At 52.2% G+C, this 14,708-nt stretch overlaps 1 protein-coding gene across 1 annotated transcript in view; it reads right to left on the minus strand.

Moving 5' to 3' along the window:
* Window positions 1-6,344: 6,344 nt before the first annotated feature.
* The window catches only part of KMT2D (lysine methyltransferase 2D), a gene marked incomplete at its 3' end in the record, with an annotated part of 35,486 nt that continues 27,122 nt past the window's right edge, over window positions 6,345-14,708 (minus strand). Inside the window, exons 43-57 of the mRNA XM_079714927.1 lie at window positions 14,526-14,666; window positions 14,235-14,402; window positions 13,917-14,076; window positions 13,215-13,290; window positions 12,629-13,043; window positions 11,810-11,942; window positions 11,604-11,731; window positions 10,317-11,457; window positions 9,314-9,450; window positions 9,085-9,215; window positions 8,562-8,609; window positions 7,126-7,411; window positions 6,813-6,886; window positions 6,577-6,685; window positions 6,345-6,437 (exon numbers count right to left, since the gene is read on the minus strand). Coding sequence (XP_079571053.1) covers window positions 6,345-6,437; window positions 6,577-6,685; window positions 6,813-6,886; window positions 7,126-7,411; window positions 8,562-8,609; window positions 9,085-9,215; window positions 9,314-9,450; window positions 10,317-11,457; window positions 11,604-11,731; window positions 11,810-11,942; window positions 12,629-13,043; window positions 13,215-13,290; window positions 13,917-14,076; window positions 14,235-14,402; window positions 14,526-14,666 — 3,240 coding nt within the window. The remainder of the gene's footprint in view (window positions 6,438-6,576; window positions 6,686-6,812; window positions 6,887-7,125; window positions 7,412-8,561; window positions 8,610-9,084; window positions 9,216-9,313; window positions 9,451-10,316; window positions 11,458-11,603; window positions 11,732-11,809; window positions 11,943-12,628; window positions 13,044-13,214; window positions 13,291-13,916; window positions 14,077-14,234; window positions 14,403-14,525; window positions 14,667-14,708) is intronic.

Here is a 14,708-nt window from a genome sequence, read left to right on the forward strand (position 1 = left end):
TGAATATAGAGAAACCTTCAGAACCATCTCTGTGCTCCCTCAAGTGGGAACATTTGGAAATTTCATTGTTATCTAGGAACCCAGGAGAGATCATGATAATTTTTGGCGGCTGCAATCAACAGTTTTGGCTCTATTTTGCTCTGTCTGGGTAATATCCCCAAACTAACTTAAAGTCATACTTTACCTCCACAGCTGCTGTAGTAACATGAAGTTAAAGGCCTTGGCTTGAACCTGGGAGGTTGGCTGGTAAACAGGGTCAAGTTGGCAGGACAGCCCTAAACTTCCCTCCTCTAATGGGCCAGGGTGTGGGCAGGGGATAATCTCCCTCTCTTCTGTCTGGGCAGCATAAGGCTATCAGCATGGCCTGGCATTTTGGCAAAACTATCGGAACAACAGCCTCATCACTTCTAAGTGGGAAAGGTCTGTTCAGCAGTAAAGCAGTCTTACAAAGATCTATACAAAGACACAGAAACAGCTACTTCTGTACAAATTATTGTACCCAGCGTATGATACTTATTTACTGCACTGTGCTACAGTTATTTTGTTCGTTATCTATCCAAACAGACTGTAAATTCCTGGAAGCCTGGAACTATCTTATACTTCTTTGTATCACTCCCTCATACCACATAGCATGGGGGTTTGCATATAACTCTCAACTGTTTTGTTTTTTAACTCTCAAATTGATAATGATACACACTAATATGAACAGAGAGACCTAAGATTAAGTTACAGAAACAGAAAAGAGACATACAGCTAAACAGAGACACAGATACCTACATGAGAGTCAGACACAACTGAATATGACTTTATCTTTCTGCCTGTTTCTCCACACAGGAGTGGGGTAATTATGTCCACTCTCTCTACATTTAATAACATAGGGGACTTGTGCAAAATACTATTTTCAGAGACACACCCTAGATCTGACACATAGACTCACAATTTCTTCCAAACTCCTGATCCACATTTTCAGTTGTTTGCTGGACCACCACAGATGTCACAGAGACTCCTCAAATGCTTCAATACAAAACAGAACAGCATCTGTCCCCCCAATACTATTATTCTTACTGTGGGTCCCACCTTTTTTTTTTGCACTGCTGTCTTCCCTGATGCCTAGAACTGTGGTCTTGATTCCTCCAAGAACGAGCTATGCCAACATGTCTGCTTAGAATGACAGAGCAGGGCATGACCTAAACTTGTCCTTAACATCTATCAGCTAAGTTGTTATGTTAGAAATGCCTCAAAGCCATCTCTCTCCTTTCCACTTTCGCAGCTTTAACTTAGCCTTTTACATCCCACTTCTATAGCATTCTCTAAGCTGGTCTCCCTGCCAGTTTAGAGAAGAGGAAGTCTATTTCCTCTTCAATTTGTCTTTCATGCTGTCACCAAGTTCTCTCACCAAGCATCTCAGGTTTGGAAGGGACTTTCAACTCCAGCAACCAAGAACTCACTGCTTTCTGAAGCAGCTTCATCCATTTACAGAAAGCCGTTAGGAATATTCCTAAAGTACACTCACTACCTTGCTCATGAATCTTCCACGGGTCCTCTTATTACAAAACAAAGTTCAAACTTACTGTGGTATGCAATATCTTCAGCCTGACCCCAGCTTACTTTTCCAGTTTCCAGTCATTTCTCCAACTGTGACCAAAATCCAAAGCTCCAGCAACATCAAGCCACTGGCTCACCCCAATTAATCTCTACATGCCCCAGTTTCTATGCCCTTGCTCGCACTGTTCTCTCAACCTGCAATGCCCTCTCGTGGGCTGACAGCAATTTCTCCCTCCTCTATGCTGCCACGGTCCTTTTTCTACATCTTGATGCTAGCATTTATTACAGCCTACCTTAAATAACAGCTGTCACTGACTTGCCCTCACCCCCACTCCAGTTAGGTTAAGCATTTTCAAAGCAGGAGTTTTCTTTTTTCTTTATTTTATTCAATTAACTAATTTATTTATTGGCCAAGACGCGTGGTCTGCGGTATCTTAGTCCCCCCACCAGGGATCAAACCCAGGCCTGGCAGTGAAAAGGCTGAGTCCTAACCACTGGACCGCCAGGGAACTCCCTTTTTTTTCTTTTCAAAACTATTTCTATTCCAAAAACCTAATCCACTACATAAAGTATGAGGGCTAAATTAGAAAACCTATATTAAAATGCTTTTTAAACCTTAATACATTTGTAAGTAAGTAAAAAATAATGTTATTTTGAATTTAATGGAATCAGACCTTTTATTCTTGCTCAAAATTCTCTTAATCTGTAAGAACTTACTCCCTTGCCTGGGTGACCAGCTGCAAATCATTTTACCACTTTGGTCTGGTTTCTTCTTTATAACCTTAGGGACATGACCTCTCTGCAGGCAGACAAAGGGCACAGCAAGGGAATGACCCTGGGCATGTAACTGATCCAAAGAAAAGTGAACCTGCAGCCCTCACACAACTACAGTAGCAGATGATAAAAACCAAGGTAGTTAGAGTTACTCTGCCTGACAAAGGATACATGGAGGGAAGTGAATGGGAAGGGTTCCAGAGTACTAGACAAAGGCTCCTGAGAGTGAGGATGGGTCCAAACAGGTAGTAGGCAACCTGCAGCAACTCTGGGAGGATGACAGGGACCTGCCACAAACCGTCAATGCCTGCCTGCCAAGAAGGAGCTTTGCCAACACCCCTGCTTAGAATCGCAGAGCAGGGAGTGACCTAAACTAGATCAGGGACACAGTGGCCTCGAACACTGAAAGATTCCCTCCTTCAGGGAAACCCCACTTTTCAGTCTCATTAAGGGTATATTACCTCGCTGGACACCTCAATGCAGTATAAAAGTCTTTCAGACGTCCCTCCTGCCAAGGACTGCATGAATCACCCTCACACAACTGGGGACCAGGTGCTACCTGCAAGCGGGGGTCCCTCGGAACCCCCTGCTTCACCCAGGAAAGCTGGCTCACAACCCTTCTCTCTCAGGCAAACCTCTGAAGGGCTCAAGGCGCTAAAAGGAAAGGAGGCCCGATATCGCCAAGGCGTGCGTAGGTTCCAAGGAGGGAGCTAGGAGTCACTGCCCGCTCGGGCGAAAAGTACCACAGACCGAAGGCAGGCACGGGCGCGGCCCAGTCCTAGGAGATGCACTCGGCGAAGGAGCGGAGGGGCAGGGTCACGGGATAGGACAGACACCCTGCTTCTCGTTTACTGGGCACCAGCGCCGGCCCCGGCCTCCCCGTCCCCTGACGGGGGTCTCAAGCTCCACGGCGCCCTCCCGCAGCCCTCCCGCGCTCCTCACCGCCTCCATCGCGAGAGACGCCGGCTGGGTTCTTTCGCTTTAGGAAGCTTGCCCGGGTCGGGAGGCGGGGAAGGTCCCGCCCCACGTCCGGTACCGCGACGCCACTTCCGCCTACGTCAGAACTGACGCAAGCCAAGGGCGGAAGGCCGAGAGCTGACCCTTCCGGCGTGGCCTGGCCTCTGAAACCTCCCTCCCCGCGGTCCTCCCGCACCTCACGGAGCCCACCGACGGCGAGGGTGACGGGACGGAGCCGCTTGTATTTAAAATGTTCTTTTTTTATTTGTCGTTTAAAAACAAACTTGGAAGAAGCAAAATCCAAAACTTGCCCTTTGCCTCTTGCAACATAAATTATGTACAGTTCAGAATGATCGCTGATACAAAACATGCCAAGGACAGGGGCGCTGGGGGTGGAGGGAGAGAGGGCGCTTTAAAAAAGGGAATCATTTCATCCGTTGTTACGAAGGACCAACCTTGCTGTACAGGATACACACAACACAAAATAAAGTCTTCACGGGATTCACACTTGTCAGATTTATTTTTTAAAAAGGGGGAGGGAGGGTCCTGGAGGTGAGGGGAGAAGACCGTAAAGGGGAAAAACTGAAAATTGAGTATGTGCAAGTGTAAACCAACCCAAAATACAAACATGGGGCACGGGGAAGGGCGGGGCGGGGGAGAGGGAATTCTGATGCAATTATACAGGCGGGGTACTTTGAAGAAAAAAAAAAAAAAAAAACCAACAACCAAAATTCCAACCTTGTAGCTTGGGTCTGAGTTAGTTTATATAAAAATTAAAAACTGTATAAGGTTTCTTCACTAAATTCTACAGGACTATCAGATACCTAGCATATGCTTACAAAGTCTGCCCCATCCCCTTTTCCCAATCCCAGGGCCCAAGCCCCAACCAGAGCCTGACTCGCAGGAGCCAATCTCCCCCTCCCTGTAGCCTAGACCTTCTTTGCTCTTGGAACATCCAATGGCTTTGGGGGGCAGCAGCCCAGTCTCCCCACTGTCTGATTTAATTACAGTGGTTTCTGTGGGGGTGAGGGGATGTTATTCTCTTAAACATTTGCAGCTTGAAACAGTTGAGGAAGCAGCTTAAAAAAAAAAAAATCTCCCTACCCCCATCAATCCGCAACCCCCCAAATTCGAAAACAAACAAAAACAAACCTAAAATCACAACAGCAACCGTGCTCCCCCTCCAGCAGGCCCGCCCATACACCACCACCAAGCCCACCCCTACACTCCAGACATTTGATTCTTGAAAATATTAATTACAAAATGCCCTTTGCCCACAGCCCCTAGGAGAGAACTGCATATAAGCTTCATCTTCATTCCCATGGCTCCCTACCAGAGAGGGGTCTGGGGCCTCACCCACCCCCTGACCTAACCCTACCCCCAGGAAGAGGTTCAACTGCAGCACAAGCTTGGGCAGAAAGGGGAAGGACAAGGGAGGAGGCAGGGGAACCCATTACCCTCTGGCTCCCCCTGGGGCCAGCTCACTTTTGTGCGTTATAACATAGTCCAACTATACAAAAGGGGGTGGGAATCGCCCAGCCTCTATACCCCCCCTTACAGCAGTCACAGCCAGGGGGTGGGGAGGAGGGGGTGAGGAAAAGGGCGGTAGGTTGGGTAATGGAGGGGGCTCCCCCACAAGGGGAGCTCCATGTGTCCGCCCCACGCCCCCCTACCATTTATAAACTGGTTTTGTAAAAAGAAAATAGATATATTTATATAGAATATATAAAGCACAAAAATTAGTAGTTTTACATTTGCTCTCCCCGGGGCTGGGGGGAGAGGGGAGGGTTCTCACCCCCAGCCGGCTCCCCCATATGCCCCACAAGACTATGTACAATCCCATGTATAAATAGATAAATACCCCCCACCCTCCCCGCGCTGACACTAAGCTCCCCCAGCCCCACATCACCACCCCTTCCCACCAGACCAGCAGCAGTTTGGTGACGGAGGGAAAGTGGGAGCTCCGGGCCACACCCTGCCTCACTGGGTATGGGCATGCCACTCAGGGATAGCCCTCACCCTACCACCCACCCACCCTATCCAGGGGCTGGAGGGCAAATGGGCTCATGATGGGGTTGGGAAAACCGGAGGGAGATATCCTGGTCCTAAGTTTAGCACACCCCTCCTGCCCCCATGTCCAGATGGAGAAGGAAGTCCTAGAGCAACTAGGGGCCAGTCATCCCCAATCTTCATCACCATTAGTCTCAACCACCATCCCGTGCCCGTAATTAAAAACAAAGATGGATCTTTTGTTGTTGTTTTTTCTTCTTCCTCCTACCCCCCTTCCACCCACTCAGAAGAGGGCAGTGAGGTGGGGGAGAGGGTTGGGGCAGTAGGGGGCTTGGAGAGGGTCTCACATTTCAAAACAGCAAAAAATCCAACACTTAAATGAGGTAGGTGTGGGTGCGGGGTCTCCTTGCCCGGCTTGCCTGGCTTGCCCTCCTGGGCAGCGGGGCGCCTCTTTCCCATTCATGTTGCATTTGTCAGAGTGGAAAACAAGGAAACACAACCCATAGAGAGACAGAAACACAGAGGAGAAGAGGGAGACAGAGACAGATTGGGAGGGAAGGGGATGGGGGTGAGGGTGGGGGCAGGACCCGGCAGGCAGGGCCAGGTGTGGGACCCGGCCTTTGGGATTGTCAAGCTTAGTCAAGTCTCTTTGCAGCCTCGAGTTGGGCCAGAGAGGTCGGTGGGAGCAGCAGGGCTGTGAGGCCCGGCCACACATCCTCCTCCCCCCTCCCTGCTGCCTCCCAGATGCTTCTGGGTAGTTCCCAGCCCATATCCCCCTCAAACCTGAGATGCCCAATGGCTGCTTCTGTCTGACCCCTCCTGGAGCTGGGGGCAGAGATGCCAGCCTGGGGGCCAGTGGCGGGGAAGAGGGTCATCCCTGGTGCCCAGGGTGGGCTTGGCCTAGGGCCCTCTGCCCCAGCCTCCTGCTCCAGGGGCTCCGGTCAGCCGGCAGCCCCAGCCCTGGGTCCTGGCTCTGGCTGCTACCTCTCTTCCCCCTCATCCCTTTCAGGGAAGAGGTTGGGGTGGGGGACTCCCCTGCCTGGTAGCCTCAAAGCTTCTTAGTTCATCCATTTCCGACAATTCCAGGCTCCACAGTGGCAGGGGATCTTGTGCTGATCGTCCTCAAAATCAAACTGATAGTCATATGTCAGCTGGAAAGAGAAGAGGGCAGAATCAATGCCAGTCCCCGAGAGGAAGTGGGGGAGGGCAGCGGCCTTGGATTTTGACTTCCGGCAAATGGCAGAGAAGAGGGAGCTGCTTTGTCACTCAATGAAGGATGCTTCCTCTTACCTCCTCTCCTTTGGGGATTCGCCGGCTGGAGATGATGATGATTTTGTCCTCCTTGTCAAATGTCACAACTTCCGCCACACAGTTAGGGGCACAGGAATGGTTAATGTACCTAGGCAGTGGGACAAAGTCAGAAACGCCAAGCAGCTGGGTTGGATGATTCTGGTTCCTTGTTGGCCCACCCTCAGAATGCCACCCTCAGGGACTCGTAAATCCCTTCTTACTCATCCCTCTCTCACCTGGCAGGGCCTCCAGTCAACGTAGCATCAATGACATGTTCATTGTTTATTCGAAACATGTAGATGCCTCGATTCTAGAAAGGCAGAGGTTGCAGAGGAAGGGGCAAGAATATCAGAGAATGGCAGCGGTGGTGGCGAGATCAAGGAGTGGACTTGGGCAGTGGGCTTATCTTCATCTCTTATTCTTCCGTTCTCCTGCCTCTCCCCTCCTCTTCCCACAGCTCTCTACCTGCTCCTCTGGCCCCAATCCTGCCCCCTGCCCCTTGGCTAAGTGTGGACCATGCACCATGATGGCCCCTCTGCCAGCCCATACCTGCTCCTCATAGATTTTCTCCCGCCGGTTGGCCACCTCATTGCGAATGATGGTGCCAATGTACTCAATGACCATTGTGTGCTTTTCTAGGTCCTTGGCTGCATAGAGCCCCAGGCCCTGGATACGGGAGCGAGCCAGGTATACATTGTTCTTCCACTCAGTGCGGAGCCGCCGGTACTGAGATGACTTCGAGTGCACAAACTGCTTGCTGTACGGGGTGTTGGTCTCGCCTGTGAAGGTGCTCTGATATGCCTTGGACATGCTGGTGCTGTTCAGAGTGTGGGGCCTGGGAGGTGATATAGTCCATGACAAGACAGCTCTCCCCCAGACCAGGCACACGCCACCCGCTTCCTCCCTGGGATGTGCAACGCTCCAGTTAGGGGCATGTGCTGCCTTGGGAATGGAGTAGAGTCTTGGCTTTGGTGAGGCAGCAACTCGCTATGGGGACCCTTCCAACAGCCTGGGTGGCAAAGAAAGCCCAGGATGGGGGGGGGGGGTGGGCATGGAGGAAGGGAAGGGGCACTGATTCCCCTACACTGAGCCTGCTCTCCCATCTCCCCACCTTCTACCACCCTCCTGCCAAACCAGACTCAAGGCCATGCTCAAGACCTCTGGGAGGTCTTCCCCAAGCAGCCCGGGCCTGGAATTTAAGCTCATGATTTGTTCAAATATCTGAGTCCTACTTCCTGCTCATACTGGAAGCTCTGAAAATGGGGGCCATGTCTACCACATTGGGCTGGATTTTAATTAAAATCGGCTCTGAATTCATAGCCAAAAGGTAGTATCCTTTCCTTTCTTTAGACTGTCCTCTTCTCTGACGTAACATTGGGCTCTGTGCAGATGGCTCAGTGCAGGGGAATGACTGCTGCCTAGGAGGATGCCTTTTCACCACCCTAGGGCACCAGCCAAATTCTTGCCCATCCCAGAGCAGTGGTTTTCAAACTGGTTCTTTTTTATACAGCAGAAATCTTTTTGTTTTTTTCTTTAACAAAACATTACCGGAACTCCCATACATAAACTAGATAGAAACGGAACTCTTCTGGTTGAATCCAATTTGGGGAAGGGGGAGTTATGCATGGAGAGGGCCAAGTTCTGCCTACTCAGTTTATGTGTTCCAGGGCTTTCTGGAACACACACAGTTTGAAAACCACTGTTGTAGAGCATCAAGGACCAGGGCTGGCTGGGGTAGAGTTTGACGCTCTACGACAGCCTGAGGAGCAACCGAAGGTCTTCAAGAAAGCCCTCCTAGCGTGGATTTTGCCTCCCTCTACCCAGGGACCAAGGTCAGCCTACTGCGGTACACAGCAAGAACAGTGGACCACAAGTCAAGAGATAAGGCTCTGGTCCCAGCTGTGACCTTTGTCTAGTCACTTCATCTTTCTGGGTCTCAGTTTTCTCAGCTGGAAAATGGGGATCATACCACCTGCCCTACCTACCTCATAAGGTTGTTGTGAGGATCAAATGAGATAATGGATGTGAAAACGCTTTGAAAAAAAAAGTATAAAGTGCTATACAAATGTAAGGCTTTATTATTTTTCCTATTATATTCCTAATTATTTATTTTTGACACCAACTCAGCCTGGGGAAGGGAAGGCGAACCTAGCACTCAGGGGGCATCTGTCTGAGGTTTGGGAGAATCACAGGCCCCCTGGAAGCAAAACAGGAAAGGAAGGTGGTGACTGGGTCGTTTATACATTTCATATGATTTCACCACTGTCTACCCAGAACCTCCCCAACGGCCATTCCCAGGGTGCCCAAGATAAGTCTATCTCTAGACGGCAGGTCAACCCAGAATACCTGAGCAGGCTGGGGGAGGAAAGGGATACCCTAGTGATACCTGCACACCCTCTAATCAGGAGGCCTAGAGTAAACCCCCAGTCTCTCCAAGGGAACTCTGATCTGTAACCCCAAACACTTGTAATTGGCCAGAGGGTCCCTGCCAACCCCCCACAAGCTCACCGTTTGTAGTGTGTGAGGATTTTAGGCTCTGATCGAGCACAACCAGTGGGGTTGATCATGAGTGGCAGCTCCATCAGGGGGTGGCGTCCATAGCGGAATAAATAATTTTGACAGCTTTCCACTCCAGGCAGCTGTGGGCACAGGTCATGCTCACTTTAGCCTGAGCACTTGTGGGGCAGAACCAACCTTCCCCGTGCCCACCTGGCCCCACCCCTGGCCCCTTCCTTACTGATTCAGCTATGCGCAGCACGGCGTGCACTGTCAGCCCAAAGAGCTCCTCGCCTTTCAGGTACTCAGGGAAGAGCCGCAGCATGTCAGCCTCTTTTCTCATGGCAGCCACAGGCTCAATGATGCGATTCCACACAGCTAAGAGGCAAGGAAAGAGAGCAGCCCTCAGAGGCAACTTCTGCTCACTGACCTCAGCCCTAACCTCCATCTGAAGCTACATTTGTTTCCTGTAGCCTGCCCACCTTGCTGTTAAGAGGGTGTGTGGTTCTGCAGGAGCCCCTCTTGGCCTCCCAATCTCAGTCTCCCTCAACAAGCCAGGAGGCTTCCCACCCTGGAGGGGCATCAGAGAGCCTTGTGACACAGAAACATGAACCCAGGGCCCAGGATACCCAGCACAGGCATGTTTTGGAGTTGAGAAGACTTGGGTTCAAGTTCTAATACTGGCCATGGGACCTTAAGGCAAATACTTAAATCTCTCCACTACTCAGTTTCTCTATGTGTAAAACTTGGCATAATAATAGTACTCAGCTTGCAGGGTTTTGTGTGAACAAAATAACCTATATAAATTGCTCAGCTTAGTTTATGGCACATAGCACATGCTCACTACAATGTAACTCTTACTGTTACTTTTATCAGTAACACTGAAAGTAAGATCAAGTTTTTATCCAGGGAAAAGCAACCATAAGGAACTCAAGGCTAGAATCAGATTGGGTGAGCTGGAAGACAGAGCCCCAGAACTGTATCCTTTAGATCCACTGAGTTAGGAAAAGGAGCTGACATATGTGTAGTCAGACAAGCAAAATATCCTCAATCACAAGGGAATTCAAAGTGACTGAGCAGTCAAAACACTTTCTCTGGAGATCTTCAAGAGACCTCTGCCTGCCCTAAGTGGGGGAGAAAGATCACTCATGAGGAGCCTGCAGGTCTCTTCTCAACATCGTAAAGGGGACGCTGGGAGACACTTGCCCAATTCCGTATTACCACTTCAAGGGCCCCGTGCTCACCCTGGGGAGAGGCGTCAGTGAAGACCAGGTCCTCCAGGCCCTGCTCCATGACTTTGATCACAAACTCCGGCCGCCCGTTGTTCTCGCCGATGGAGCAGCGGTAGCAGCAGCGGCGGTTGCTAGTACGGAGGCTCCAGTAGATGCGCGTGGCCTCGTAGCCCACGGGGTAGAGGGCGGTGGCACTGTGGAAGTCGGCCATCTGGTGGGGGAGCAGCTGTCCGATGGCGTGGAACACAAGGCCCCCCACACGGAACATGTGCAGCCGCTCCCCCCGCTGAATGATGCTGGCGATTTGCTTCACCTCATCTCGCTCAATGTAGACCCGCCGGAAGACAGCAAAAGAGCTCAGCTCCTGCTCGCAGGGCCCCTTGATCTTATGCATCGGACACAGCATGGTCTTGTCCTTAAAGAACATGCACTTGGCGCGGATGGCGCAGGCAAAATGGTAGACGTTGGGGCAACGCATGCGATTGCAGCTGCTGGTGGCACCAGTGCGCTGGCACAGGGAGCACTTGGTGAGCAGTCCTCGGTGCAGGGCAACCTCCACGTTCATCAGTGCCCCACCCTGGGTCTCATATACCTCCGTGGACCACAGGGCACAGTTGAGGTGCACCCACAAGTCCAGGTCCAGGTTCAGTAGGCGAGCGGGCCCATCCGTGGCCCCATCCCCCTCCTCATGACAGAAGCAGCAGCGCCGCATGTCTCGAGGCACCTTGTCAGGTCGCAGGGCTGTGCCAAGCTGCTCCATAAACTCTGCCACTTCCCGCTCATCCTCCTGCCGCACGCCACCCTTCTGGATGGTCAGCAGCAGCCGGAGACGCTTCCAGCGCACCCCCTTCCACTTCTTGAGGCGAGGGGGCCGGGAATCTTCGCCTCCTTCAGAAGGCCGGGCTCGGGGCTTGGGCCGGGCTGATTCAGGGGATGAGGCAAGTGGCAGAGGCGAGGGGACTGGTGGCTCAGCTGAGGGTTCAGCTGGAAGTTCAGCCAAGGGTTCAGCAGGGGGGCTGGCAGGAGAGGGTGCCAAAGGGGAAGGGGGTGGGGAGGGTGCTTCAGGAGGCGGGGCCGAGAGCTGCCGCACGTCCAGGTTGGAGACGTTGTAGGTGTAGCTGTGCTGGGTGGGTGGCTCTGGGGCGGGGCTCTCCTATGGGAAGACGCCCTGTACCATTACTGCCAGCTCCTCGCTGAACGAGTCACCTCTCTCCTCCCACCCAGATTCCACTCGCCCAAAAGCCCTGTGCCTTCTCAGTCCTAGCCAGACACCCACCCCTTTCCCGCCAACAGACCCACCTGTTTGAGGAGACTCAAGATGTCTAACTGGCTCTTGAGGGTATAGCCGGGCAACACAGCATCAAACTGCTTCAGCCAATCAGGGCCAGCTTCTGGGCTCTTGCCTCCCAGACCCTTTTCTTTCCCACCTGCAGGAAGGAAGGGGTCAGAGCCTCCCACCAGAATCATTCCCTGCAGGTCCCAAGGAGTTTTCCTGCCAAACTCACCAGGGCCCTCAGCTTCCCCCTTCTTAGGCTCAAGGCCTGCCCGGGCAGGGCTCTCTGGGAACAGCACCTCATAGGAGTTGGGGATCTTCATGCTTAGTAGCTCTGCCACTGCCACCATCACACCATTCAGGTTCTGCCAGGGCAGGAAAGGGGATGGGACAGCCGTGTCAGCAGTGCGTGTGGAGTGAGAACCACCACCAGCTTGGTAGGGACAAGGACACTCAGAAGGCAACTCCCCAGGTGGCCATGTGCCATCAGTCTTGCCCCTGTGCCATCCAGCTCCTCATGCATTTCCTTTATGGGCAGCCTCTCCCAAACTGCTGTGGGTACTAACGGGAGCTCCACAGAAAGAGACCTGTGTCTGCTGGGTTCGGGAAATGACACACACTACATCCACTACCTGGAAATTCACAATACACATTAGCAAAGTAAAGGATCTGAAGAGCCTTGTAATAAAGAAACCTGTTTTGCTATTTTAACTGGGATTTCCAGTTTCCTTTGACCACAAAACCCTGATAACATTTTCAAAAAACCAGAATTCCACTCAGTGTGACTGGCGACATGCTGTTTTGTAGCACTCGTCACATTATACACACTCTCCTATTTGTTGACTTGTGTCTTTACCACTGAACTGTGAGCCCCTTGAGGGCAGGGACCCCTTGTGCTACATTTTTCCTAATCCCACAGTCCAGCTCAGGCTTTCATACACAGTAGGTCCTCAATACATAGTTTTAAATGATTGTATTTATCCAGAGAAGCTCCCGGGACTGCCCACTGACCAGCATCCCCTTGGCCTCCGAGGCACCCCCAGGAACGTACCTTGGCAGCAGCGGCAGAAACTGTCAGCATGACTGACACCTCGCTTCCTTTGCCCTTTTCCCAAGTTGTGGCAGGCAGCTTCCCAGGGGCCTCCAGCTCCAGGGCCCCATAAGGTTTGTTATCTGGGAAGACTGAATGAGAAAGAGGGACCTGTGTAAGCTCCAGCTGCCTCTCTCCCCAACCTCTGACAATGCAGCCCGGCCTGGCCAGGACTGGTTCATGCCCAGAGCAACCTCTACCTGGGATGCTGGCCCGAGGAATGATGGGGATGACAGGGGAGAGAGCCCGGTCGTCCTGCTCCCACCGGCCTGAGCCCAGCTGAGGGAAACGAGGGGCTTCCTCCCCCAGGATGCTCTCGGGGGACGAAGCTGGCACAATGCTGTCAGGAGAATCGCTGTCCTCGTCACTCTCCATCCTGTGGGCCAAAAGCAGACACCCTTTGCTAAGGCCCTACAGATGCCACCTCCCAAATCTAGAGATTAGTAGATGTCACAGCCCTGCTTGAAATCTGTCACTGTCCAAGGGAAAAATAAGGCGACCTGCCCGCACCCCAATTCCTCATCCCCATTTCTGGCCCCACCCGCACCTGACATCCTCAGTCTGATTGTGAGGGGGCGTAGGCAAGGCGGCCAGCAGGTCTAGACTCTTCACCTCTGAAGCATCTGAGGGGTAGGTGGGAGAAGAAAAGTCAGGCTGAGGGTGGCCAGAGCCAATGGTGCTTTCTCCCACATGTTTCAGGTCTAACTAGTACAAGACCTAGCTTAGCTATCATGACCACTGTCTACCCATCCACCCACCTACCAGTTTAGGGCAGACAACCTATATTTATTGAGCCTTTCTAAAGAGGTACTCTGTGAGTACCTTCTTTGTTTATAGTTTTTTTAGCGACTCCATTAGGCGAGCACTATTTTTATTCCATCGTGAGAAAACTGAGGCTCACACAAGTCAATCAATTTGGCTGCAGTAACACAGCTAAATCAAAGCAGGAGCCAGAATTCAAATCCAGATCTGACTGTAGTTCGTACCCACTGGGTAAGGAAGCTGGGCTATTCCCTGTAAGCGAAAGCTTCATAAATACTCTCCCTGTCCTGCTGCCTTTGCTCTAGACTCCAGAAGCCAACCCTTGCCTCCAACAAATCAGTCCTGAAGAGGCCCTTCTTATCTCAAGGACCCTGTAGTGTATGCACACAGAGCAACACATAACCCACTCTTACCTTAAACTGTACCACATGACCCCAGCCACCCAGACCTAGCAGAGAAGGAGAAGCTCACTCCGTTCCTGACTTACCCCTCAGCGTCCCTTCAGTATCTCGGGCAGAGGTGGCATCCTTGGGGTGCTCCCCCAGCTCTTCAGATGGGGTGACGCCATTCACCATCTTCTGCTGCACCGATGGGGGTGGGGTGGGGGGCAGCGACGAGGGTGGTGTCGGCGGGTTACTCAGGTTATTCTGGGGGTGGGGTGGGGTGTTGTGTGCAAGATGGCATAGGGAGACTGACATGATCTCCTGGCCCTACACTATACCAGCCATTTCCACAAGTCTGCCACCCCCATCTCCACCTCCCCAGGAACCTTATCGTCCCCAAAAGGTATTGCCATTTTTCTGACCTTGGTAAGCAGCTGGGAATAGTAGTCAGGGCCTGTGGGCAGTGCCCCACTTCCAAAGGCCCCCCTCAGCTGGCACTGCCCATTGACTGGGCAGCCGCTGCCAAAGGGAGCAAAGAGGCTAAAATTGGCGGTGATGGTAGGCTCCGTGAGGGGCAGCAGGGACAGCTCCTAGGAGGGGCAAGATGACAAGGTTGGAAACCTGCAGCGTGTACATCTCTGCTACTGCACAGTTGGGGGCCAGGCTGCCCCCTATCCTGGGACGGGACCAGGGGACTGGCTCCTGGGGGTCACCTGTTTCAGCTGTTTCAGCAAGGCCTCGCTGGCCCTGACCCCGTCCTCCTTCCGCATCTTCTTTCGGGAGCTCACCAACCTGTCGCTTGCCTTCTGTACCCTCTTGGGCTTCGGTGTCAAAGGCTTCCTTGCTGCTGTATCCTAAACCAGATAAACCCACAGTGAAGGCCGCTGTCCCCCTCG

The sequence above is a fragment of the Hyperoodon ampullatus genome (genome assembly GCF_949752795.1).
Source record: "Hyperoodon ampullatus genome assembly, chromosome: 11".
In the NCBI taxonomy this organism is placed as follows: Eukaryota; Metazoa; Chordata; class Mammalia; order Artiodactyla; family Ziphiidae; genus Hyperoodon; species Hyperoodon ampullatus.